At 46.1% G+C, this 25,219-nt stretch overlaps 2 protein-coding genes across 2 annotated transcripts; one reads left to right on the plus strand and one right to left on the minus strand.

The window, feature by feature from the left end:
• Nucleotides 1-8,177: 8,177 nt before the first annotated feature.
• slc4a5a (solute carrier family 4 member 5a) lies at nt 8,178-21,548 on the plus strand. Its single transcript, XM_067228347.1, has 23 exons — nt 8,178-8,245; nt 8,533-8,693; nt 9,707-9,865; nt 10,179-10,286; nt 10,469-10,524; nt 11,828-11,985; nt 12,239-12,326; nt 12,733-12,887; nt 13,009-13,137; nt 13,273-13,447; nt 13,813-13,946; nt 14,405-14,673; nt 15,162-15,196; nt 15,580-15,771; nt 16,343-16,456; nt 16,648-16,809; nt 16,985-17,163; nt 17,412-17,484; nt 17,702-17,770; nt 18,951-19,124; nt 19,580-19,750; nt 19,893-19,951; nt 21,383-21,548. Exons 1-23 carry the CDS (start codon nt 8,193-8,195, stop codon nt 21,546-21,548), a joined length of 3,039 nt encoding a protein of 1,012 aa, XP_067084448.1. The 5' UTR covers nt 8,178-8,192.
• A 764-nt stretch (nt 21,549-22,312) lies between these two features.
• On the minus strand, nt 22,313-24,948 carry ogfod2 (2-oxoglutarate and iron-dependent oxygenase domain containing 2). The gene is made up of 7 exons (XM_067228011.1): nt 24,731-24,948; nt 24,577-24,633; nt 24,399-24,509; nt 24,217-24,316; nt 23,973-24,097; nt 23,618-23,875; nt 22,313-23,386 (listed from the first exon to the last, which is right to left on the minus strand). The coding sequence occupies exons 1-7, from the start codon at nt 24,860-24,862 to the stop codon at nt 23,126-23,128; spliced, it is 1,044 nt and encodes a 347-aa protein (XP_067084112.1). The 5' UTR covers nt 24,863-24,948; the 3' UTR covers nt 22,313-23,125.
• Nucleotides 24,949-25,219: the final 271 nt, after the last annotated feature.

A 25,219-nucleotide genomic window follows, 5' to 3' on the forward strand; every position in this document is an offset into this window, starting at 1 on the left:
AGCAATCCCAAGTTAATTTCACAGTTCAGGCACCTTTGCTAGGAGGTAAGGTTGGGAAATATTTACCAGCAGTCAGGCTGGTGTGGAGAACAGAGTTTAGGGCTCCAGAATTATTCAAAGTATTCGGATGGGTGAACACCAAGCTATCATTTGTGGTGTGATGAGAACTGGTATCAAGTTTACATAACATTAATTATACCCATGTCCAAAATAGTCTTTCCCCTTAGTGTCCTTCTCCCCTACCCACCCCCCCCCCTCCAAAAATCTCATCCTTTCAAGATGCCACCCTCTCAAGAAACTGATATTTCTTTATTTTTTTCATTAGAATTGGACTGTTTTAATTAAATAGGGGCTACTACTATTATATATTATGCAGTAGCCCACTGGGAAGATGGACGTTTTGTCACAATATCCCATATATAATGTTCACTTTTTTTTACAGAAAGAATCAAATCCATTAGTCCCTCTTTCTGCTTTGTAAGATCATGACAACAGTATTCCTGCCTGATTCGGGATGCTGACAGGCCAGGGAATCTAAATGTCCATTGTGTGTGAGACAGCATGCGTAGCAGCTCATCTATACTATCATTTCAGAAATATGCGTGCTTGTCTGTCTGTGTATGTGCAAGTTTTATGGTGGGATTTATTTCCGGAACGATTAGCTTGAGAACCAGGCATTGTGCTAAGTTGTAATTTTGCAGGTGTCTGTCTCAGCACTCAAGGACATGCTGTGCCACGTTTGAGGTTGTTTGGATGAGCACTTTGCGTTTCCGAAAGAAAAAACGTATGCCTAAAAGGTAGGAAGAAGACTATGTTGGCTATTGGAGTTTGAGCTCTTGCCTTCAGGAAGAAGGTATAGAGTTTCCACCCACAGAACAAAAGGATTTTGGGACTCTTTTGTTTGTTTTGCTATTGGGAGGCTACATTTGTATAAATGAATGGCATTAAGTATTAATTGACTAAACTTATTTCTGGGTTTTCAACATGAAGTGATCCTTGTACTGTACAGTACTGTACTGTATTGTGTTGTTGTCTCTGTGTGGTGTCAGGTGTGCTGTTTATGTAGTATTTATGATGGATTGAATGTGTTTTAATACCTGTCTACAAACAAATTTCCCCTAGTGGGATAAATAAAATTGACTTGACTTGATTCCACGTTAAGTTCCACACTAAATTCCTCCTGATGACCTAACAGAATTTTCTGTTTCTCTATCTATTAGATGTGGGAAGTGGACCAGCACCTGAGGCTGCGCCACGCCGGGAAGGAGGTGTGCTGGAACTTGCGCTTGGCACAGAAACATCCCTGGTTCCTTGTCTGCTAAGGTATGAGAACATATCTCTGTTGATGTATCTCAGTTCCAGAGAAGCGCTGTGAGCCTGTCGATAGTCTGATCCGTCCCTTCTCCCTCTTCTCCCTGTGCACCTCTTTATGTCCTTTATACTTGCCCCTCTCTTTTCAAATTTCTCACAGAGGTCTTTTCAAGAGGTCTTTCCAAACACCAACAACATTTCTACCATCAACATAGAGAATTTGGCAGAAGTGTATCAAGAAGTCAGAGGACTTCCTGGATGAGTTGAGCAACGCAGAAACACAGTCGACTGTCATTGTTGCATCTGGCAACCCTATTACTGTAATATGGCTTCCCCTGTGAGAGCTATCCCTTCTCTGAGCATTTCCCATGACAAGACCAGCAGAGACTCCTGCAGCCTGATTAAGGAGATGAAGGCTCATCCTCCTGACAGTTAGGGGTCGTACCCCCCATCACTGATATTGGTACAGTCCACCGTTTATCTAAACCTAACTCCAAATCAAAACAGTCCCATGCCAAAGAGGCAGTTGTGAAAGACAAGCAGAAGTAGAGTGGATCTATGATCGCGGCGACGTGATCGATGAGGGTGTGCTGAAAGAGATCCTTTCAAATACCCACAATACCCTATGCTGGATGCTAGGCAGTGACTGCTATGTCACACGGTGCCGTACGTTTGTTGCCAAGTTGTAGGATTTTGTTTCTGGTTTAACGATGCCAAGAAATGGATATGAATCACGTTGATACTCTTGACATTGTAATAATAGTAACACCAGCTAACTCCCTATTAGACTTGAGCGAGGAGAAGAAGCCTGGTAGGAGGAAGAGGGTACGCAACTTCCTCAGGAGACTCCTAAAGGGCCTGAGAGGCTGTCTCCTGTTGCTGCTGCCGGGGCCCCAGGGCTGAGGAGGACTAGACTCCACACTTGCCCTTGATGGCACCACTTCTCACATTTTATTGAATCATTCTATCCGTGTCCATTTGTCTCTATGTTTGACCAACATGCTTATACAATGCGTAGGATCCCTATAGGAATTGTACTTCCATACATTTTGTTACTTCCAAATAGTTGGTTTCAATAAAACGTTTGTGTTACACAGCTGTGTTGTCCTTTGGGCTTTATAAAGTGAACCAAATTCAGACCGTTCTAGACTGTAGTCTTCAAAAGAATGTTAACATGATTGAAAAGAACAAAATTCAATAGAAGCATTTCATTAGATATTGTAAGGCCAATTATTTGGGTTTTCAAGTTACATTAAACCTGAACAAAAAATAGGGTCCCCTTATACAGCATGAGTAGAGAGAGAGGGAGAAAGAGAATTGGAAAGAGAGAGAGAGAGAGAGAGAGAGAGAGAGAGAGAGAGAGAGAGAGAGAGAGAGAGAGAGAGAGAGAGAAAGAGAGAGAACTTTACTTCATTGTTCAGATGGGTCCTGTCAATAGCTTGGAACTCATGTAGTATGTTTTCACGGATGCAGACTGGCTCATATGAAAATACGTTATTTCCACTTGGTTCAGTGCAAGATTAAACCAGGTACGTCTTTTTTAACATTTCTGTTGTTGTGTTGACCTTAGTTTGTTTGGGGGGAGGGGGGGGATCAGCCTCCAGTACTTAGAATTACTTTCTCTCTCTGTCATGCTACTAAACTGTGTGAACATTGCTGTTTCCCTGTGTTTAACATTGAGGAATTTCACACTGAACTGCATGTACTTTCATCAGACAATGTTCTTGTTTATCACATTCAAGCTTTAAGAGCCTTGAACTTTTAACTTTTCCGGAACAATTGATAGTGTCAGTTTAGACAAGCTATTCAGTTTAGATGAGAAAGTTCAAGAAACAAGCAACATTTATTAAAAACAAAGTGCTGAGAAGACGATTTGGTCCGGTAAAATTAATTTTTGAAGTTTGAACCGTAAATTGCAAAAACTTCAATTGGAGTTTCATAATTTATTCTTGACAAATTACAGAAAACTCACAACAGACACAGCTCAGAATGACTTATCTTAGTTCCTGTAAAATGATTCTCTCTATCTCTCTCTCTCTCTTGCTCATAGGTTTAATACATACACGTTTCATAACGTCGTGTGGTTGAAGGGTTACCCATATGCAAGAGATAAAGGACAGTGTGCTGTGACACTTAAAATGGGGACAGGGGTGTAACATGAAAATTGCTCTTTTGTAGTGAATGTGTGTCCAAGAGAAAAGAGAGAATGCGAGACAGAGGAAGAAAGAGAGAGTGAGACTGTGAGACAGAGAGGGGAGAGAGAGGCGGAGAGACAGTGTGAAAGAAAGAGTATTTGATCAAAAAAAGACTAGGAGAGAGAGAGAGAGTGCTCTCTCCCACATGGCCACAATGAGAGTAAGTGCTGTGCAGGCTTCATTGATCAGCCTGTCAGTGGTGCTGGCCTGCAGGTCCCACTCCGGCTGTCCACTGGGTGTGAAGGACACCAATGTGACAGCACTAATTACATCCTGGAAACCAGCTCTGACAACACCACCACACCCCTGACAACATAACCGCCACAGCTCTGGCAACACCACCACAGCCCTGACTACACGAACACACCCCTCATAACATAACCATCACAGCTCTGGCAACACCACCACAGCCCTGACAACATAACCACCACAGCCGTGAGAACACTAACACAGCCCTGACAACATCACCACAGCCCTGACAACACTACCACAGGCCTGACAACATAACCACAGCCCTGACAACACCCCCAAAGCCCTGACAACACCACCACCACAAACCTGACAACATATCCATAGCCCTGACAACAGCACCACCACAACCCTGACAACCTAACTATTGCCTTGATAACAACCCCACCACAGCCCTGACAACACCACAGCCCTGAGATAATCACCACATACTTGAAAACACTACCACAGCCCTGACAACACCACCACAGCCCTGACAACAGCACCACCACAGGCCAGGCAACAACCAGCCCTGAAAATATTGCCAGAGCTCCAGCAAGCTCAGCATGGCCTCAACCAGCTCTCCTCTCTGTCTCTCGGTGACTCGTTACCTCAAGCCCACTCTAGTAGGGATGACATCATAGCCATGGGTGGTTTGTGGGGCTGTTAGTGAAGTTCTTTGTTATAGAACAGTTCTTGGTTATAGTAGGTAGCTAGATAGTTCTTTCACTAGACCATTCTGCAAAAAGGTTTTCTCAAATGAAAATTGCAAGACGATATTTGGTGAATTTTTTATTTTGATAGAAAAAGCTAGCTGCAATGAAAATATCAGTTTGTCTAAGACAGATGACGTTTGTGTGAGGCTCCCAGTTTGTGCTGGCATCTGTTATCTCCCAGTGGGGAACAACACCATACTGGTCACCATAATGGTCACCATACTGGTCACTATAATGGTCACCATACTGGTTACCATACCGGTCACCATACCCGTCACCATACCGGTCACCATACCGGTCACCATACCCGTCACCATACCGGTCACCATACCCGTCACCATACCGGTCACCATACCGGTCACCATACCCGTCACCATACCGGTCACCATACCCGTCACCATACCGGTCACCATACCGGTCACCATACCCGTCACCATACCGGTCACCATACCCGTCACCATACCGGTCACCATACCCGTCACCATACCGGTCACCATACCGGTCACCATACCCGTCACCATACCGGTCACCATACCCGTCACCATACCCGTCACCATACCGGTCACCATACCCGTCACCATACCCGTCACCATACCGGTCACCATACCGGTCACCATGCTTGTCAGCATTATCACCATACTGGTCACCATGCATGCTTGTCTTTTGGTGGGATTTATGAGCATCACGATCACAGAGATTCCCTCTCGTCTATTCTAATCCTGCATGTTTCCATTGAGTTGTCCTCACTTTTAATTATTTCCTCATTGATCTGTCATGGCCTCAGTCACACATGTAGGTCACTGAACAGGACCTGCTCTCAGTAAAGAGCCCAGTTCTGTCTCAATGACCCGACTAACTACCGACACATTACACCCACACACACCAACTCACGCACGCAATAACACACCATAACACACACACACTGCCACACGTACACACACAATTTGTTTGCAATTAGTCAATTGCACACCCAAATGATTTTACCCTAACACATGTCAATTTAGGCCTATGCACGTACAAGATGATCAACTCTGTCCTTGTTTCCCGCTGTGAGGATGGATCCTGACCGGATGGGAGACCGAGGGGTGGGGGTCTCTCACCTTCGATACGAGGAGGAGGAGGGTGAGTCCTAGGTTATACTGTATGCTCACATCAAACGTAGTCAATGCACATTTTCATTACCTTCGTTGCTGTAATGTGGCATTCTATTCATATCTGTTTAATTGATTATTTATGTCAATATGGGATGGTGCTGAGGAATATATGATATTCATTGTGATCTTGATTCGCAAATGTAACAAAGATTGTGTGTTTATGCACGTGTACGTCTGTGTGTTTACGTGTGTTTGTGTGTATGCGTGTGTACAGTATAGGAGGGGTGTATGTGTGTGCTGGTTCTGTAAAGTTTAATGAGGACTGTATTTCATGAGAAAACCCTTTTGTCAGGGATGTATGCCAGCATTGATCTCCCAGTGTTCATGACTGAGTAATTCATGTTGGATCCAGGTCTCATATATCTGTAATTGGCTCGCTCTCCAGCTCATTTAGTTAAATATGTTGATCACTCTTCCCCCAAAAATGTTGTGTCAATTAAATTGACAGATTCAAGACCTAACAGTATGTACTGTATGAATATTAACATACTTACATGTAGCAGTGAGCTAATTTAATGTTTAGCTGGAGATAGCTATTATCCTGGGTTCACCCTATAATTACTCATCAATAACGACATACGAACCAAGAAGACTGAGAAATATGACACCATATGACGTTCATCTCTAGAATATGCTAATTATGTTCACATAAATGCATGATACTTTATGATATTTATTATGATTCGTTTTTTCAGTCATTCATGACATTATTCATTGAGACTGTGATATTCATCAACAACAGACAACTTTCAACAGTCATTCAGTCGTAATTTGTGACAGTGATTTAATACGAATGCATTTCCTGTTGAATGACACGTTAAATGAATGACGTGATAAGATTCTGATATCATGGGAAAGTCTTTCAATCAAACTCAACTTTCTTGACAAGAAAAAGCAGTTTTCAAGACTATTATAAATCAACTCTCCGAGTAGAAAACCGCTGTTTGTCGCCCACAGACCATCAGTCCATTTACATCGGCGTGCCGGTGCCGCGCGGCTACAGACGCAAGCGCAGACGAAGACGCTCCACGTCGAGCCGCGAAGCTGGAGACCTGGATCGACGCTACGAGCACCACAGACACCACGAGCCCGATGACGACCGATACAGAGAGGTCGACATGGAGGAGGGGCTGGTGGACCCCCACGACATCAACGTCCACCACGACATTAACAGGACAAGTGAGACGCCGCACACACTGACGCACACACTACAAATGCGGACGGAAAAAGGCCACACAACACACTTCACACGACAAGCCACCACAAGTGCATGGATACACACACACACACACACACACATACACACACACACACTGAATTGGACTCCTTGTATGTTGTAGATACGATAAAAAGACACTGAAGCAACACATCTCAGAACAGAGATGTGAGGTGAAAGGTTAATAGCACCAAACAAAGTCACACTACGGAGTTGTTTTTTAGACATTAGAGTCTTATGGCTGTGGATGTGTTTAGCATGCTCATCAGTGGGAGTCTTATTTCAGGGTCTGAGTCAGATGTTAAAGAGAGATCAGGGATCATAATGATCATTATTGTGTCATTTGCCGGAGCTGTTTCCTGCCTGTTCTTGGTGTTTATTGACCGTGTTATATGAGTTGTGTAGCAGTGGGTGGAAATCATTTGTCCACTGTACACTGATCATTAGAGCTGCATGTGGCCTCAAATACCTTTGATGAAGATGTTTTGCGATGTGAACCGATTAAAGAGTTGATTAGAATCAATAAAGATCATCCGGCTGAAAACTAGGCAGAGAACTTCCCATCTCTGTCTCATTCACAAATATTTCACTTAGATTTTGATGCATAGTATGTCAACAGCCAATGAAATAGGAATTCTCTCTCTGGTTGAAGTCAATACAGGGATTCAATATCATTGATCCCTCGTGCCCTTTTCCAGTACAGCGTGTAATTACAGTTGCATCCATGAAATAGGTTAGTTAGATGAACACTATTCATGTACAGCTGAGCGGGTATGAAAGGTTCTCTGTGAGAGAAGAACTGGAGAGAAGACTTAAATACTCCAGTGTCCAAATCCTCCATGCACTCTATAAATACCTAACCTCAGGTAGATGCACTGGGGTGCTAAGGTAAGCACACTGTCCACAAGTCACTGTAAGCGGGGGGGAATTTTATTTGGAGGGGGGGGGGTCACAATTTTTCTTTGAATGGACGGAAATGAAAACGTTTGTATGTGCGTATGTGTGTGTGCCTGTGTGTGTGTGCATTTGTATGTGTGTACCTGTGTGTATGCGCCCGTGTGTGTGTGTACCTGTGTGTGTGTGCCTGTGTGTGTGCCTGTCTGTGCCTGTGTGTGTGTGTGCCTGTGTGTTCTCGTGTGCCTGTCTGTGCCTGTGTGTGTGTGTGCCTGTGTGTTCTCGTGTGTGTGTGTGTGCCTGTGTGTGTGCCTGTCTGTGCCTGTGTGTGTGTGCCTGTGTGTGTGCCTGTGTGTGTGTGTGCTTGCGTGTGTGTGTTCTTGCGTGTGTGTGCATGTCAGTGTCCCCTGCAGCGGAACGGTTGCGCTACATCCTGGGGGAGGAGGATGACATGCCCACGCCCACACTCTTCACCGAGATGGACACACTGCAGCACGAAGGAGATGAGCTGGAGTGGAAGGAGTCCGCCAGGTGATTGGCCAAGACAGACTCAGATACATACCGGCACCAGTGCATGTCAAAACGTCCGACCCCGGTCTGTCTGTGGTCAGGATACATCATGTTAGGCATGACATCACTTCCTGTAAAATACTGTAGGCCATGCTTCTAGTGTTACACAACACCATGCAGAAACACACAGCGAAACCCACCTTTACGAGTCTAGGGTATGCAAACCTTTATTGTCTCTTAACCCCAAACGTCCACTTTACGACCCCAAACTACCCCTTCCAACTGTCTCTCTCTGGTCGTCCCTCCAGGTGGGTGAAGTTTGAGGAGAAGGTGGAGGAGGGAGGGGAGAGGTGGAGCAAGCCCCACGTCTCCACCCTGTCCCTCCACAGTCTGTTTGAGCTGAGGACCTGCCTGCAGACTGGCACCGTACTGCTCGACCTCGACGGTTACTCTCTGCCACAGATAGTCGGTGAGACACTGTCTGGCCCAATGTACAACCCTGGCCCTCTGTCTAGCCCAATGTATAACCCGAGCCCTCTGTCTAGCCCAATGTATAACCCGAGCCTTCTGTCTAGCCCACTGTCTAACCCTAGCCCTCGGTCTAACCCTCTGTCTTGATACCCCGCTGTCAATCCCTCTTTGTAACCCACGCTCGAGCCCACATCAACAAACATCATGTTTAAACCTGTTAACATGTCAGGCATTTTATAAGTACATTTAGTCTTTTTTTTTTTTTACATTTAATTGTAAGTCGCTCTTATCCAGAGCGACTTACAGTAAGTACAGGGACATTCCCCAGAGGCAAGTAGGGTGAAGTGCCTTGCCCAAGGACACAACGTCATTTGGCACGGCCGGGAATCAAACCGGCAACATTCTGATTACTAGCCCGATTCCCTAACCGCTCAGCCACCTGACTCCCCTCCCTATAAGACACAAATGGCAGACAAATTATACAAAGTTATTTAGTCCAGTCCAGTCATGTTTGAGGTGTCTAATATGCAGTGGTGTGGGTAGGGATATGTGTGTGTCTGTAGCTTGGTCAGTGTTTGGTGTGGGTGGGGCCGTGTGTATGTCTGTAGCTTGGTCAGTGTTTGGTGTGGGTGGGGATATGTGTGTGTATAGCCTGGTCAGTGTTTGGTGTGGATGGGGATATGTGTGTGTCTGTAGCTTGGTCAGTGTTTGGTGTGGGTGGGGATATGTGTGTGTCTGTAGCCTGGTCAGTGTTTGGTGTGGGTGGGGCTGTGTGTGTGGGTGTAGCCTGGTCAGTGTTTGGTGTCGGTGGGGCTGTGTGTGTGTGTAGCCTGGTCAGTGTTTGGTGTGGGTGGGGCTGTGTGTGTGTGTGTGTGTGTAGCCTGGTCAGTGTTTGGTGTGGGAGGGGCTGTGTGTGTGTGTGTGTGTGTGTAGCCTGGTCAGTCTTTGGTGTGGGAGAGGATATGCTGCTTCCAGCAGCTGTGAGATCCTGTCTTGTGCTTCTCGGTGAAGATGACATCATCGAGCGTCAAATCGAGGAGGGCATGCTGTCTCCGGACCTGAGGGAGAAGATCAGCTTTGTGTTGCTCAGGAAGCACAGACACCAGACCAAGAAGCCAATCCACCGCTCCCTGGCCGACCTGGGCAAGTCCAGCTCCGGACCTGCCCCGCGTGAGTGCCCAGCGCCTGGTCAAGCACGAACATCACCTCTGACCCTAACCCTCTCATTTCCTCAGCTATCCTCAACTTGAACCTATTAGGCACATTTCTCAGTCCTAACGTATCCCTCTCCTCAACTCCAACCTCCTCCTCTCCTCGACTCGAACCCTTGTCCGAGAACTTGTCACATCTCATACCAAAACATCCCGCAAATTGGAGCTTGGACACATGGTGCTGTGTAAGTCTGTTGACAATGTCCCTTCCTATCTATCCATCCATCCATCCCCACCCCCACCACCATCACTTTGTTTCTCCCCTCCCCCAGCAGCGCGGGGCCCCCAGCCGAGAGGGGGCCCAGGTGCTGGGGCCAGCTACAACCGTTCTGTAGAGGACCTGCGTGTGAAGCAGCAGTCCGGCAGCTATGGTCGCCTGCGTGAGTGCCCCTCTCTCTGTCTCTGTGTCCAGAAGGTTCCAGAACATCATCTCGAACTTACCTGACAAAATGCGAAATAAACACGATTTATTTACCATAATGGAAGTATTCAATTGATTTCTGTCTAACTTGGGAATCCATCTCTGGGATTTATATAATTATGCCGATGTGTTGCGTTTCAGGTCATGCCCAAAGTAGGAGTATGAATGACATTGCAGACACTCCCAGCACAGACCAGGTGACCAAATTACGTGACATTGCAACTCGGCATGCTCTATTCAATCATGTTGCTCATGCACAGAAAGGGTTTACATTTTCTGCAATCAAATAAGACCTTTGTTTACATGAAAATGCATCAAAAGGTAGACACATTTTCGGTGCATGAACAATAAGTGGACTTCTGGAAAGCTTGTTTGATTGAATTGACTTGAGTGTTTGTCATGCAAGAATTCATATCCCTATCTTTTGCAATGGCGAAAAGTGTTTGTGTCTTTCACGTTGTACAGATCCCTGTAATGCACTTCTTAGTTTGGTTTTCAGCTGATTCTCATTCCAGCTGTCAAAGCCAGCCATGGTTGTCTCATTAATCGTGTATTGAGTTTCTCGGCAGGTGATAGTGGAAAGGCGAGGGAGCATGCAGCTACATAGTAATTTCATCTTCTGATGTCAGGCCAGAAGCCCAGAGAGATCTCCAGGGTGTGTTGGGAATCTGCTTTGTTTCCAAGATTACTCTAGAACCCCAATGACAGGTTAGACTAACAAAACAAAATCCGCTCAGCTTTGAGTAACACATACAGGTCTAACCCAAGATGTTAGCGTACGCATGTTAGTAAATAGTTACCGTGTTGTGTGATAAATACTTCTAGATGTGGGTGATGGTCCCAGTCAACTGCACCCTGGTTGATAAGCTGAGTCACTGGCATGCCATGCTCTGAGCTGTATCTTTATGCATGCTTAGACCACACTGGGTAACATGTGCCAGTGGGCCATTGCCAGCTGACTGACAGGGCACGAGCCAGCCTCAGTCTGGGTCAGTATTGACCTAGCATCGGGGAAACGTGCATCTCATCGTCCTCTCCATGTGCCTCCATCTCACATGGAGTCATCAACACTGTCCTGGTGGCAGGATTAGGCTCACTGCTATTGGGTGAGAACATTGCAGTCATATTTGCATTCCGTCAGCTTCGACTAGCTCAGATTAGTGAAATGTATACACAAAGGTTATTTATATTTTGTATTAAACTAAAACGGTCCTGATTGGAATGATTAAAGGCGTGTTGTTGTTCAGGAATCACCTAGGGTGCAAGGGAGGTGAAGGGTAATGCTGCTTGCCTGTCAGACACAGCAATAAACATAAAACCCTGAGGGGATTGATAGGAAACAATAACACGGAAACAGATGAATTATTAGATTAAGATTAAGATTTCAAATCGTGGGGATTTTCCAAACAAGGACTTTCCCACCGTTCGTTCTCAGTATGAGATCCATCCTGGATGTGTATCCTGTTTCATGTGTCTCTCTCCATCTACTACTTCCTTCAGCTGAAGAATAAGTTCATGAAAAAGATCCCTAGAGATGCCGAGGCGTCCAACGTGCTGGTGGGGGAGGTGGACTTCCTCGATAAACCGTTTGTGGCCTTCGTTCGCCTGGCCCAAGCTACAACTCTGGGGGGATTAACAGAGGTCCCTGTCCCCACCAGGTGATGACTGCCGGACACCCCTCTCCTATCTCCTGCCTTTGTGTTCCTGCTTTCATTCCAGTCCAGATCACTCAAGTTCCTGTACCCGTTCTAGTCCAGATAACTCGATATCCTGTACCAATGTTTCATCCAGATAACTTCTATATTTTGTACCCCTTCTGGTCCAACAACTCTATTTCCTGTACCCATTCTAGTCCAGATAACCCTATCTCCTGTTCTCATTGTCTAGCTGATTCTCTTTCCGACTACACAGATTCCTGTTTATCCTCCTGGGCCCCCAGGGGAAAGCCAAGTCCTATAACGAGATTGGCCGGGCCATAGCGACCCTGATGGTGGATGATGTAAGTGTCTGGCCTTGTGTCTCCAGTGTTGCTGGGAGCCACATCTTGACTGGGAAAATAACTATCATTGCCATGACACGTGCTTCCTGGTTGGCCTGCAGCCAGGCATAGCCTTTATAGGTTTAAACGGGAACGCTCAAGATTGGATCATGTCCTAGTAAAGGGCAATTAGGATCACCTTTATGTTTCTTCTTTGAAATCTGCTTGACCCACAAGAGTTCCAGAGCGGCATTCATTGATTGACACTTTGTTTTGTTCAGCTGGGGTCATGAAGTCAACAAAGCTCCATGGATTTTCACCTAATTAGAATATGGGGCCCTGCATAAGAGATGAGACATAGCAGTAATGTGGCACAACAATGCTGATTTATTTTCCTCTCTCTCTCTCTTGCCCTCTCTCTCTCCAGCTCTTCAGTGATGTAGCGTACAAGGCCAGAGACAGAGAGGACCTCATCGCAGGTATCGACGAGTTCCTGGATGAGGTCATCGTCCTGCCTCCTGGAGAGTGGGATCCCAAAATCCGTATCGAGCCTCCGAAAAAAGTACCCTCAGCTGACAAAAGGTCAGAACACTTCCGAGAGCGGAAACCACAAGATGCAACCCCGTCCCTCCAGTCTTCACACAGACCACGTTTCTCAATGTTTCATCCCATGAGCTTCCCCCTTCCCCTGTGTCGTGTGCAGGAAGTCAGTGTTCTCCGTGAACGAGCTGGGCCAGATGAATGGTACAGCTGGAGGGGGTGGAGGCCTCAGTGAAGATGAGGAGATGCCAGCTCCACACGAGTTAGGAGAGGAGCTGGCCTTCACAGGGAGGTAGGCAGACCAGAGGCCTGCATGACGAGGGCTAGGCTAACTGGGTAGATTACACCAAATCTTGCAGGCTGCTAAGTATTCCGAAATGTAGAGCTGTGTGTGTATACGGTATGTGCGTGTGCGTGTGTGCCACAGATTCTGTGGGGGTCTGTACCTGGACATTAAGAGAAAGCTGCCTTGGGTGCTCAGTGATTTCTGCGATGGCTTCCACATCCAGTCCATCTCAGCAGTGCTCTTCATCTATCTGGGATGCATCACTAACGCCATCACTTTCGGTGGGCTGCTTGGAGACGCCACTGACAACTACCAGGTACCCCACATTGCGGCAACGCTAACAGATTTATCAAGGCCAGGTCAAGCACAATCCTTTTAAGATAAGTGCTACAGCCCGAAACGATGATTCACACAGTGCCGTCTAATTTAAGATATGGCATGGCGAGACACTTGTCAGAGTCGTAGCCCCCCCCCCCCAACCACACACACACACACACACTCATGCACGCACAGACACACATTCACTTCTTCTTTTTTTCCTTTACTCCCTTCCCTCTCTCCTTCTCTTTCTCTTTCTCTCTCTCTCTCTCTCTCTCTCTCTCTCTCTCTCTCTCTCTCTCTCTCTGTCTCTCACTCTGTCACTGTTTTCCTCCACCCTTGTCTGTCTCTTTTTACTCTCAGGGTGTGATGGAGAGTTTCCTGGGGACAGCTCTGGCAGGGACAGTTTTCTGTCTGTTTGGGGGCCAACCTCTCATCATCCTTAGCTCCACAGGCCCCATCCTCATCTTTGAGAAACTCCTCTTCGAATTCAGCAAGTGAGTTCAACCCCGGCTCAACAACACGCTGTCACGCCGCCCAAACAGTCGCACACAACTACTTATGTCTGCAGTGTACAATGAAGGGAATATGATTCTTCCCCTTTTCTCCCCACTGTCTCCCTCCTCTCTCCTCCGTGTCTTCCCCTCTCCTCTGTGTCCCCTGCTTCGACTTCTCCCCGTCTCTCCTTCCCTCTCCCTGCGTCCCCCTGCCTCCTCCCTGTCTCCCTGCCTCTCCCACCTTCTCTCCCTGCCTCTACCTACCTTCCCCCGCATCCCTGCTCCCTCCCTCTCCCTGCCTCCTTCCTGACTCCCCCCTCTCTCTGTCTCCTCCTACCTCCCTGCCGCCTCTCTGTGTGTCCCCTGTCTCCCCTCCGTCTCCCTGTCTCCCCTCTGCCTCCCCCTTGCCTCCCCTATCTCCCCCGGTCTGCCCCCGTCTCCCCCCCCCCCCGCAGGAGTAACAATATAGACTATATGGAGCTGAGGCTGTGGATCGGGATCCACTCCTGCCTCCAGTGTTTCCTGCTGGTGGCCACAGACGCCAGCTACATCATCAAGTACATCACCCGCTTCACCGAGGAGGGCTTCTCCAGCCTCATCTCCTTCATCTTCATCTCCGACGCCATCAAGAAGATGGTGGGCTCCTTCAAGTACTACCCTATCAACACTGACTTCAAACCCGACTACGTCACCGCTTACAAGTGCGAGTGTCTGGCCCCAGACCCCAGTGAGTCCATCCTAACCCTCACAAAGCACACTGACTTTAGAAGGGGATTGGTTTATGGAGGGAGCCATTTAAAAGATTAAATATCCAATGGTTGACTTGACAAGAGATATTTAGTCACATTATTATACATTTTTCTATTTTTCATTTCAACAATTGCTTAACGCAATTATATTGCTAACAACATTGACAAGTGACACTTTTTGAAACATTGAGTACTGTAACTCATTTGTTTTTCCGTGTTTGTCTGTTTGCTACGTCCACACAATTTGGCGGCTGTCTAATCTGAGTGAGTAACACTTGCATTGTATGCATGAGCCTCATTTTTCTTTCAGTCGGCAATGCTGGATTCTTATTACACCGTTTGTGTCTCTTGTCCCTGTCTCTACCCTCAACTTGTTCTCCTCCTCTGTCCTCAATATCTCATCTATTCCCTTCCTGTGTTGTTCTCCTCTCCTGAACAGTGGCGTCTCTGAACTTCAATGATTTAGTTCCAGTGCCAGATAACAGTTCTGCTCTCTTTGGGGTAAGAAGAGTTCGTATTCTATTTTCGAAACCATTTTTGGAGCCTTTGATTAAAACATGCAGTCTGACGACATTGAACTTCGAGGGAACATTACCGTTCCCTTGAATAAACAACATTCGTTCTCGAATTCAAAGCTCCATGATAAAACGTCCTTATGCCGCGTCAAAGGACAGACAACAGTGTGTTTACAGCCGGTTGGTTTCCTGTTGTGTCTCGTTTCTTTTCTATTTGCTTTTATCTTCTCTCCCTTTCATCCCAAAACCTCACACCGTGCCAACCATGTTCTCCCACATTGACCTTTTCTACCTCTAAAACTCTGCCTCCCTGCTTCCCTCCTCCTCCTACCCTCCCTTCCTCCATCCCTTCCCAATATCTCCTCCCAGTTGAATGTAACAGCTCTGGACTGGAGCCAGCTGAGTAAGAAGGAGTGCGTGAAGTATGGAGGTTCTCTGGTGGGGAAGACCTGCAAGTACGTCCCAGACCTGGCCCTCATGTCCTTCATCCTCTTCTTCGGTACCTACTCCATGACCGTCTCCCTGAAGAAGTTCAAGTTCAGCCGCTACTTCCCCACCAAGGTGAGGCAGGCAGACTGAGGGGTTTATGGGAAATGTAGGCAGCAGTGTTGCAGTTTGATTCTTCCATTGAATGTTTACAGTCCGCACTCGAATCATGTGTTGCATGTCGCATATGTCAGATAACTATATTAACAAACAAAAGCAAGGGGAGGAATATATGTTTAATCGAAACTTGTGTATGGACATTTTTCCTCAACCGGTGTCGGTGTTTCTGTGCTAAGCTTTCAGTCTGACAGTCCTCAGCTTTGTTGCCTCACTGCTCTTTAGTTTGGACGGGAGTCCTTCATGCTCTCTGGAAGCCACAATGTTCATGTTGCTGGAGTGTCCCCTGCCAATACCCTCCACCCGCATCTGGTTTTCATGAGGAGAAATAGACACAGACAGAAATCAAAAAGAGCGGATTATTCTTGTAAACCGGAAAACCTATCAAAGCACAGTTTAGATTTTCAAGGAATTCAAAATGTGCGTATCAAAATAGGTCTTCTTTTACTTTCTACGGTTTTCGGGACAATACATGTGTTTCTGACATGAATTGTTTTGTCTTGTTCTTCTTGGCACCTCCTGTTCCCAGCTGAGGAAGCTCATTAGTGACTTCTCCATCTTCATGTCCATTATGACCTTTGTGGGTCTGGACATGTTGATAGGACTCGAGACTCCCAAGCTTATCGTACCCACTGAGTTTAAGGTAAGACAGTTGGCTCTGTTTCTCTGGTATGTAGGGAGATCACTGTTCATTCAAAGCTATATGCATCCTATGCTCAGGGGTCCAACCCTGTCCCTAGATAGTGTCAAGCCATAGCAATGTAGCTCTCCAGGAGCAGGGTTGGAGAGCCCTGTTGTAAATGGTGTAAGCCAACACGGTTTTGTTTTCCTCAGCCCACTCGTCCAGACCGCGGTTGGATAGTTCTGCCGTTCGGGAAGAACCCCTGGTGGGTGTATTTGGCCAGCGCCGTCCCTGCTCTGCTCGTCACCATCCTCATCTTCATGGATCAGCAGATCAGCGCCGTCATCGTCAACCGCAAGGATAACAAACTGAAGGTATATCGTTGACGGAAACACGACGAAACCTTTTTTTTTTTCGAGCTCCCTGAGGATGGCAGGCCAGGCAATCAGGCTAGACCTTTCTATCGTATTTGAAATGTGTCGAGTTCAGACACCATCCCAACCAACTATGGGGGTTCAGGTTGTGTTGTGTTCCTTCCCGGGCTAACAGAAGGGCTGTGGGTACCATCTGGACCTGTTCTGGGTGGGGGTCCTGATGGCCGCCTGCTCCTTCATGGGCCTGCCGTGGTACGTGGCCGCCACCGTCATCTCCATCGCCCACATCGACTCTCTGAAGATGGAGAGTGAGTCCAGCGCCCCTGGGGAGCAGCCCCAGTTCCTGGGAGTTCGGTAAGGAAGAACTGGATGAAGTTGGGGTTCAGGGGATAGGTAGAGCTCAGTGCATAGAGTGTTTATCTGCAACCCAGTGGTTAAAATCCCAGGTAAGATCCCTCCAATACGTCAGCTTTGGATGAAAGCCTCTGCTTGGTGAACATATCATTATTTTTTCAACCTGACTCGTGCTGTTTTGAGTCATACTGTATGTGACACAACATCATGCAGTCATCTGACTGATTCTCTGGTTGTTGGTCCCACAGAGAACAAAGGCTGACAGGAATACTGGTCTTCATCCTCACTGGAGTCTCCATCTTCCTGGCTCCCATTCTGCAGGTGAGCTCTGCTCCTCAGCAGCAGGCAGTGCATAAAACACACAGACGACTTCAAGTGTTCATTTAGCAATAAAGTGCTCTCTGGTCCATCTTGTGAGAGTGAACCTATTTACACACTGAACAAGTCAAATGAACGCTCCTGGTGTTCAATGAACGCCTTGGAGTTGGCTGTGTACAGTTCTATGGGAGCGAGCTGTGAGTTCTTTCTGTGTCCGCAGTACATACCGATGCCAGTGCTCTACGGTGTCTTCCTTTACATGGGCGTGGCTTCTCTCAGCGGCATCCAGGTAGGTCACGGACCAAAACAAAGACAGTCGGTCTGAAAGTGGCACCCGTGTTCCTCATGCAATCCTACAAGTCATTCGCTGAGCGCAGCCATTACACAGCTTTTTCGAAAGGCAGTTTGGGTGGGATTTATCCAGTACGGACGCCAAGCCTCAAAATCTGACGGTCAAATTCCTCTGAAACAAGAGAGAGTTGGAAGAATGAGTATTCAAGTAGCGTTCGCACACAGTTTGAGAATCCGTCTGGAGGTTGTTTGGAGGAGCATCTGAGCCTCTCTGTACCAGTCACAGGAAATGTCAGGCAGCAGACTGGGGAGAGATTGCCACCCCTGTCAGACCACAGAGGGGATCCTCACATTACAAATGCAGATGAGTGTGTAATCATTCAGTACCAGGCTGGGGATACATGTTTAAAGAATGGAGGCAGGCTGATCGTTATGGAAGCAAATCGTGACCAAAATTTAATTTAAAGTGCATTTGCAGAAATAATTTTTCATTTTAAGAATGTGGCAGCATTATCTGACTCATAAATGAAATGAGTAATCAATCATCCTATTTGCATTTTGATTTTCTTCTTCAAGAGTGCTCAATCTTTCACTTAATTAAAATGAAAAATAAATAGATGTTTGATATTTAATTTTCAAAATATGCCCCAGCAAATAGATACCAAAATTCAATTTGAAATGTAAAATTTGAAAATTAAAATGCATTTGCAGATATGCTTTTTCATTTTAAGAATGTGGCTGCATTATTGGACTCATAAATAAAATTAGTAATCAATCATTCTATTTGCACTTTCTTCTTCAAGACTGCACATTTTATGCCATAATCAAAGAGAAAACAGAGAGGACATTGGTTTTTTGTTTTCGTGGTCTGCCCACAAAGTACTAGCCTGGTCCTAACCAGACCCTCGTACATTTCATTTGTACAGAGGGTCTACAGTCTCTCCATTGACAAGCGTTAACTTCCTTGAAGGCGGGTACTCTGTTGAAGTCACAATTTGCTTCCATAGATTGTATCTTTTCATGTTCGTTTCATACCATATCTGACCGTGTTTAGCACTGCCACAGTTCGACATTTAAAAGCCTATTCATTGTTTAGATGATTGATTGGTTGGTTGGTTTGATGATTGATTGATCGCTCAGTCAGTTCATTCGCTGATTGATGGATCTGACCTTCTCAGTTCTGGGATAGGATCAAGCTGTGCATGATGCCTTCAAAACACCAGCCAGACTTCCCCTACCTGCGCCACGTTCCTCTGAGGAAGGTTCACCTCTTCACCATGGTCCAGATTGTCTGTCTGGCTGTGCTCTGGGTTCTCAAGTCTACCTTTCTAGCCATCATCTTCCCTATCATGGTTGGTGGCCTTTCACTTCAGCAACTTTGTTTGCCGGTCTTGTGATTTTATGATTCCTTGGCTTAACGAACAATTTCTCGGTCTCATCTTTTTCTCACTCCCTCTTTCTGTCTCTCTCTCCCGCTCTCTCTTTCTCCTTCTCTTTCTCCCCCCTCTCCCTCGGTTCCTCTTTCCGTTTCTCTTTCTCTCTCCCCCTCTGTCCTTCTCTTTCTCCCTCTCTCTCCCCTATCTCCTTCTCTCCCCCCTCTCTCCCTCTTTTTCTCTTTCCGTTTCTCTCTCTCCCTCTCTCTCCTTCTCTCTCTCCCTTTTTGTCCTCTCACTCCTTCCTCCCACTCCCCCCATCTCCCTTTCTGCTTCTCTGTCCGTTTCTCTCTCTCCCCCCTCCCCCCCCCCCCCCCCTCTCTCTCTCTCTCTCTCTCTCTCTCTCTCTCTCTCTCTCTCTCTCTCTGTCTCAGATCCTTGGTCTGCTGTTGGTCCGTAAGATGCTGGACATAATGTTCTCTCAGCACGATCTGGCCTGGGTGGATGACGTGCTGCCTGGGAAGGAGAAGAAGAAGAAGAAGGACGATAACAGGAAGAAGCCCAAAGACCTGAAGAAGTCCCGAGTGGACGACAGCGACGACGAGGTGACAAACCTTTAGTGTTTTGCTGCCATCCACTGGCGGTTTTATTCCTAATCAATTGTGTTATTTTTGGTGCCTCGTGTAACCTGTGTGTCTGTGTGAATGTGTGTGTGTGCGCCGCGTGTTTGTGCATGTGCGCGTGCAGGAGAAGTACCATCCTTACTCCAACTGTTCCCCCAGCTCCGAGTCTGACCTGGATCGCAGGTACTGTGTGCTCAAACTCCACATCCCCTACAGAGACCTCGTCCAGCCCCCAGACACCCCCTCCCAGTGGGCAGCCCACTGCGAGCCAGGCAGATACCACCCCTGATATTCCACCCAGCCATGTACACAGTACACACACACACAAAGACACAAAAGACACACACATATACACACAGGTGTCACACTCTCACATGCACACACACACAAGTCACATTCGCAGACTGTACATACACACTAAAGTACGCACAAATATCCCCACAAAATGTTTCTACAGTAGCATGCAGAAGCCTTATGCGACTTCTACACGTACACACAGTCACGTAAATACATGCACAAACACAAAAATACAGAAGTCTCTCGGAGAGATTCGCCAGTCCTCCCCATGCACTTTAAAGCAAAGCAGAAGTATTTTATTAGTTGTTAAGGGACCCCATTTGCTGCTAGTATTCCTACAGTATGTGATGTGTGAAATGTTTCTATGTACACACATTACAAAGTCACTGAACTACTCAACAACTACCAGAACTCTACTCATGTTTTCCAGTATGATACTGTCTTTCTTAGAAACTGCTAGAGCAAACTTTTTTTCCCAAAGAAATTAAATATGATCATGTCTGTATTATGAAAATACTGGCTTGGTTTCAATGTTTTTAGATGTGTGTTTCTATTAGATAAATAAAAGTTCATCAACTATCTGTAGTCAGTCGATGTCAGCCGTGTGTGAGATGCTTATGTCCTACTGTATTTGCCCCAGGCTACTGCTACAAGTAGCATTTTGGTTGTTTCTTTTTCCCCCTGTCTATCTAAGGGTGTCACGCACAAACATACATGTTTACTTCTCCGTTTGTTTGGATGTCATTCTCTGCTTGCATGTGAACCCTTGCTACTGTATATGGATCTCCTTGCTTGAGTCTGTATGTAGCACTAAACATCCATGCGTATTGCCTTCTTCATCCCCTTTCATGTGGCTTGGCCTGCTGTCGTTGTTTCGTATACAATCTCTTGTCTGCATTGCTGTGAATGAGGCATGGTCTGGAATCAGACTCCATTGAAGAGAGCGTCGTCTTCCAATGCTCTGCCTCTGCATTTGGCAAGGTTCCTTCCTCCGAATCAGCTGCCTGCCTCCTCCCTTCCCTCCCAAGGTGTACCTTCATCTGAGCAGACACGGGCATCCATCCCCCCAAAAAAGCTGACAGCTCCATTGACGTCATCGTTGTCTAACCCCCACCCGCCCTTGAATTCACTTCTCAACGCGTCTTGCTGACCTCCCGCGCCGAGGGAGGTTGGTCTCAGCGCCCACCCCCCCTTCCCCTCCCTCCTGTCCCCCCCTCTCCCCCCCTTCCCTCCCATCTCTCCTCCACACTCCCACTCCCCCCTCTCTCTGTGTACTTGGCTGGGTGCGTGTCATAACTGGACCTTGCCACTCCCCAGCATCACCCTGCATCTGAAGATCTCCTGCCCGTCATCCCCAGCCATGCCCATGGGCCGAGGGATGCCCTGCCCCGTGCCCCAGGTCAAGATCCAGGTGGAGTCGGACTACGAGGACACGGACACGGAGCATAGACACAGGGAAGTGAGCGGCGAGACCACGCTTTAGGTGACTTAAGCCTCCATGTGGACACACTGCGGACCCGCCACTGTACATAGGCCAAAAAGCGCCGACTCAGACACGTTTAAGACCTCTGTCACGGATTGACAGCTGTGGACATGTAGGAGATGAGCAGATGACAAAGGACATGGGATAGTAGAGGTTCCATATTTCAACCGTTTGGAAATCTGTTCAGTCAGCCATTTGAATTGACCCCACATCCCAGCACCAAGCTCTATCTGTTCAATAGGAGGGTTAGTCTTTCCTGAGCCACCTGGGTGGAGAATATACTGAACGTATAATGTCCAGGGAATGTAGTGAAGACCACATGGGGCTGAAACGGGCACACAGAGTGATTTATATTTGTTATATATAAGAATATATTTTGTGTGAAAATATTTATATTTATATGTCCTTCATAATTATGTTGCATTGTTTATGCATCCGAGTCTTTATTTGAGATCTGGAAACATAGTGAGTCTGTGTTGCCCATCTACCATCTTCATTGCTGCAGATTTCAGAGAAATTTTAACTCCAGAAGTACATCTCCAGCCAGAAGATCTTCAGTGACGATGTGAACCTCAGCAGAAAGTCATAGTTTACTTATACAGCAAGGTCCAGTATTGAATTCCCCTGACCTCAGAGTTAGTGGCAGTAAAATTGCAGACTTTTATTTGCAGAGGAATTTGAAATCCTTCTGCTGCCAATAATTGATTTCCCCTCTGCCATTCACAACACTTATGCTTTTGTATTCAAGCCACTGGGACAAAAAGAAACAACCAAAAGTTTACTAGAATGCACATTTTTGTTGTCACTACTAAAGATGATGATGGTAATTACATTTAAAAATAAGACCATAAGGGATATGGTAAGGCAGTCTAATGTATGTCTTATATTACAGAAAGACATATTTCTGCACAGGTTCAGAGGAAATGAATATTACTTGACAACAGAGAAATATATATACAGAGGATATACATTTATAGTTTTGCTTCATTTCTGTACAGAATGTATTGCTGTGATTGAATTGTTATTGTGGTCATCCTTTTCTTGTTCAATGTTGACTTTACCATAAGAAAAAAATGTTAGCGCACAAAAGATGTTTGTGTATTGTATCTGAGATGGTCATTACAGATAGCATATTGATAATTACATCTGTGTATTTATTCTGAATCTTTTCAAAACATCAGTCTTAACATTTTGACAGTGCATGCCATATATCTGAATGTTGAAATGTATAAGATCATGAAGTAAACCACAGAAGCACAAACAGACAGTGTCATCACACATCAAACAATTTGACTAAATTAAATTAAATAAAACACTGAATTAAACTGAAATGAAAAAAATACAAATAAAACACTGTCAATCAACAAACACAACAAAGTACAAATGTGACTGTGCTATGCACTGTTCCTCCTAGAGCTGTTCTAATAACGAGGGAAATGTCATCCATGTTAACCTTTCCTCTCCTTGACCCCCTTTGGCACTTTGTCCCACAAAGAAACCACAGTCACTTGTCACACAACAAACGGCAACCGGATCTGACTAGGGTTGGGGATTCGTCTAAAAGACTGAGAAGGTTTTTACGTGAGGACGCAGGATGTATTCAGTGGAGGGTCCTTGGTAAATCCGTCTCCAAAGCCCTCTGCTTCCACCAGAGTGGGTTTCCTGCTGCACATGGGGCAGAGCCTGTTGCGTTCTTGTGAGGCTCTTAGCCAGAGGATGAGGTTCCAACGCTGGCCGGAGGAGATGGGCAGGGCCCCGTGCATGTGCTGACCCCTGTGTAGGACCCCCTCGCCCACTCTGTGCTGCACCTCCGTGCATTCGGTCTCGTTCAGCGGCACCTGCAGGGGGCAGCACAGCACCATCAGCGACACATCAGGATGCTGTTCACCTAACAGGATGTAGCTTTGTTATTTAGTGCTACTCGCAGAAAGCAATGGAAGAAGACCCTCTAAATAACATTTGGGTAATATTATGAGGATATTTTAAAAAGGCACAGCTTTCATGAGAAATTCCAATACACACGTGAGGAATTGTTACTCTTATTAAGATTCAGGACTTGTTTAAGGCACCTGTCTCATGTCCCCAAAGTAGAGGTTCCCCTCTGTGAACTCCTTCCCCAACGACACATTGAGAGTGACCTCAGCGTTGTCATAATGATAACTCAGGTCCAGGTCTTCATGCATGTCGTACTTCACCACAAACGCTTTGTGGCTGTCCAACCGTCGTCCTCCACAGTCCCGGTACAGCAGAGATGTGATTGGCTGCAGGTAGTGTTCACGCAGAACGGTAATGAAGCCTTCGTCCAATCCCAGCTCGTTTAGTAGGATCTGGGCGGAAATGAGGGTAGCAATATTGGCATGGGTACCACACTGGATATATGGCTTTAAACATGGCCAAATGTATCTGTATTTAAATGGTTCATACCCCATAGTGATTCATAGTGTTAGGTCTGCTCTTAGGAGCTGAGGATACTTCAAAGTGCTCCAGCTCCTCTATCAGTTCCTCACAAAAGCTTTTCTTGAACACAGGAAAGCGGTAGACTCTTTGGGCTTCAAGTGTGAGAGAAGGGAGATAATGAACAAACTATTATCACTTGTCGTTATACCCCACTGAAGAACTTATCATTACTATACATAAGTGACTATGAAGGCTGTAGTGCGGGATTCACCTGTCTCAGTCTGTATGAGGGCAAGAAGTCCATCTTCACTGGCGTCCTGAGACCAACAATAGTCTACAATCTGTCTAAACTCTGGTGCCAAATAGTTTTCCTGAGAGGGAGTACTGAGTTAATTAGGCTATACATATCTGTAGAGAGACAGTAAACGTTTTCGAAGAAAAACGCATGCCCACCTGCAGCAGGTAAACGTGTTTGTGGAGAGGTGTGTATATGTTCCGTATGGCGGCAGCTCTGTCAGCGGACCTCAGACCAAGGCTCCTGCGCCTTTCAACTTCTAGAGCTATCTAAACCGCAAATTTGATCTTCATTAATTGTTGTCGTAAACAAAAATCATAATAAACATTGTCATACCTTGTGCAGGACGTCATCAAACTGTGCATCAGTGGAACAACCAATCGTCCTCAGCACCTAATAATAAATGCGTAATAAAGACATGTTTAATATGCAGAGAGATTGAATAAAACAGAATAGATAGAGAAACGATTGGCTTGCGAGATCCACCTACTGCTTGATAGTTCGATCTAAACTGGCACTCGGAAACGAATCGGACATGGAGTTTGTAGTCCTCAAGGAAAATATTGTCTGTGTTGAAGCAACTGCAAGTGTAAAATGTTGGTTTAGGGTCCTCGTTCTGCATGACTATCAGTGCAACACTGATAATAACTAATCGACAACGTCTTCCTTTATGAAAAAGCTAGTTAAAGAAACATGGCTTGCTAGCTAAACGTCATTAAGATCACAAGCCAACCTCAGCCAGGAAACCCATAATAGTTGCATTTCTATTTTTTCAAAATAAAAGTCGACACAAAACTTGAAAAGAAGCATAAACTTGCTTTCCCACATATGTTTTCAAAACACACAGTAAATAAGCTCAAATCAAATAACGTGAACAAGATAATAAAAGACTTGGATGAATCAGAATCAGATGGCTGAGTGGGTAGGGAATCGGGCTATTAATCTGAAGGTTGCCGGTTCGATTCCTGGCTGTGCAAAA

The sequence above is a fragment of the Osmerus mordax genome, chromosome 24 (genome assembly GCF_038355195.1).
Source record: "Osmerus mordax isolate fOsmMor3 chromosome 24, fOsmMor3.pri, whole genome shotgun sequence".
In the NCBI taxonomy this organism is placed as follows: domain Eukaryota; kingdom Metazoa; phylum Chordata; class Actinopteri; order Osmeriformes; family Osmeridae; genus Osmerus; species Osmerus mordax.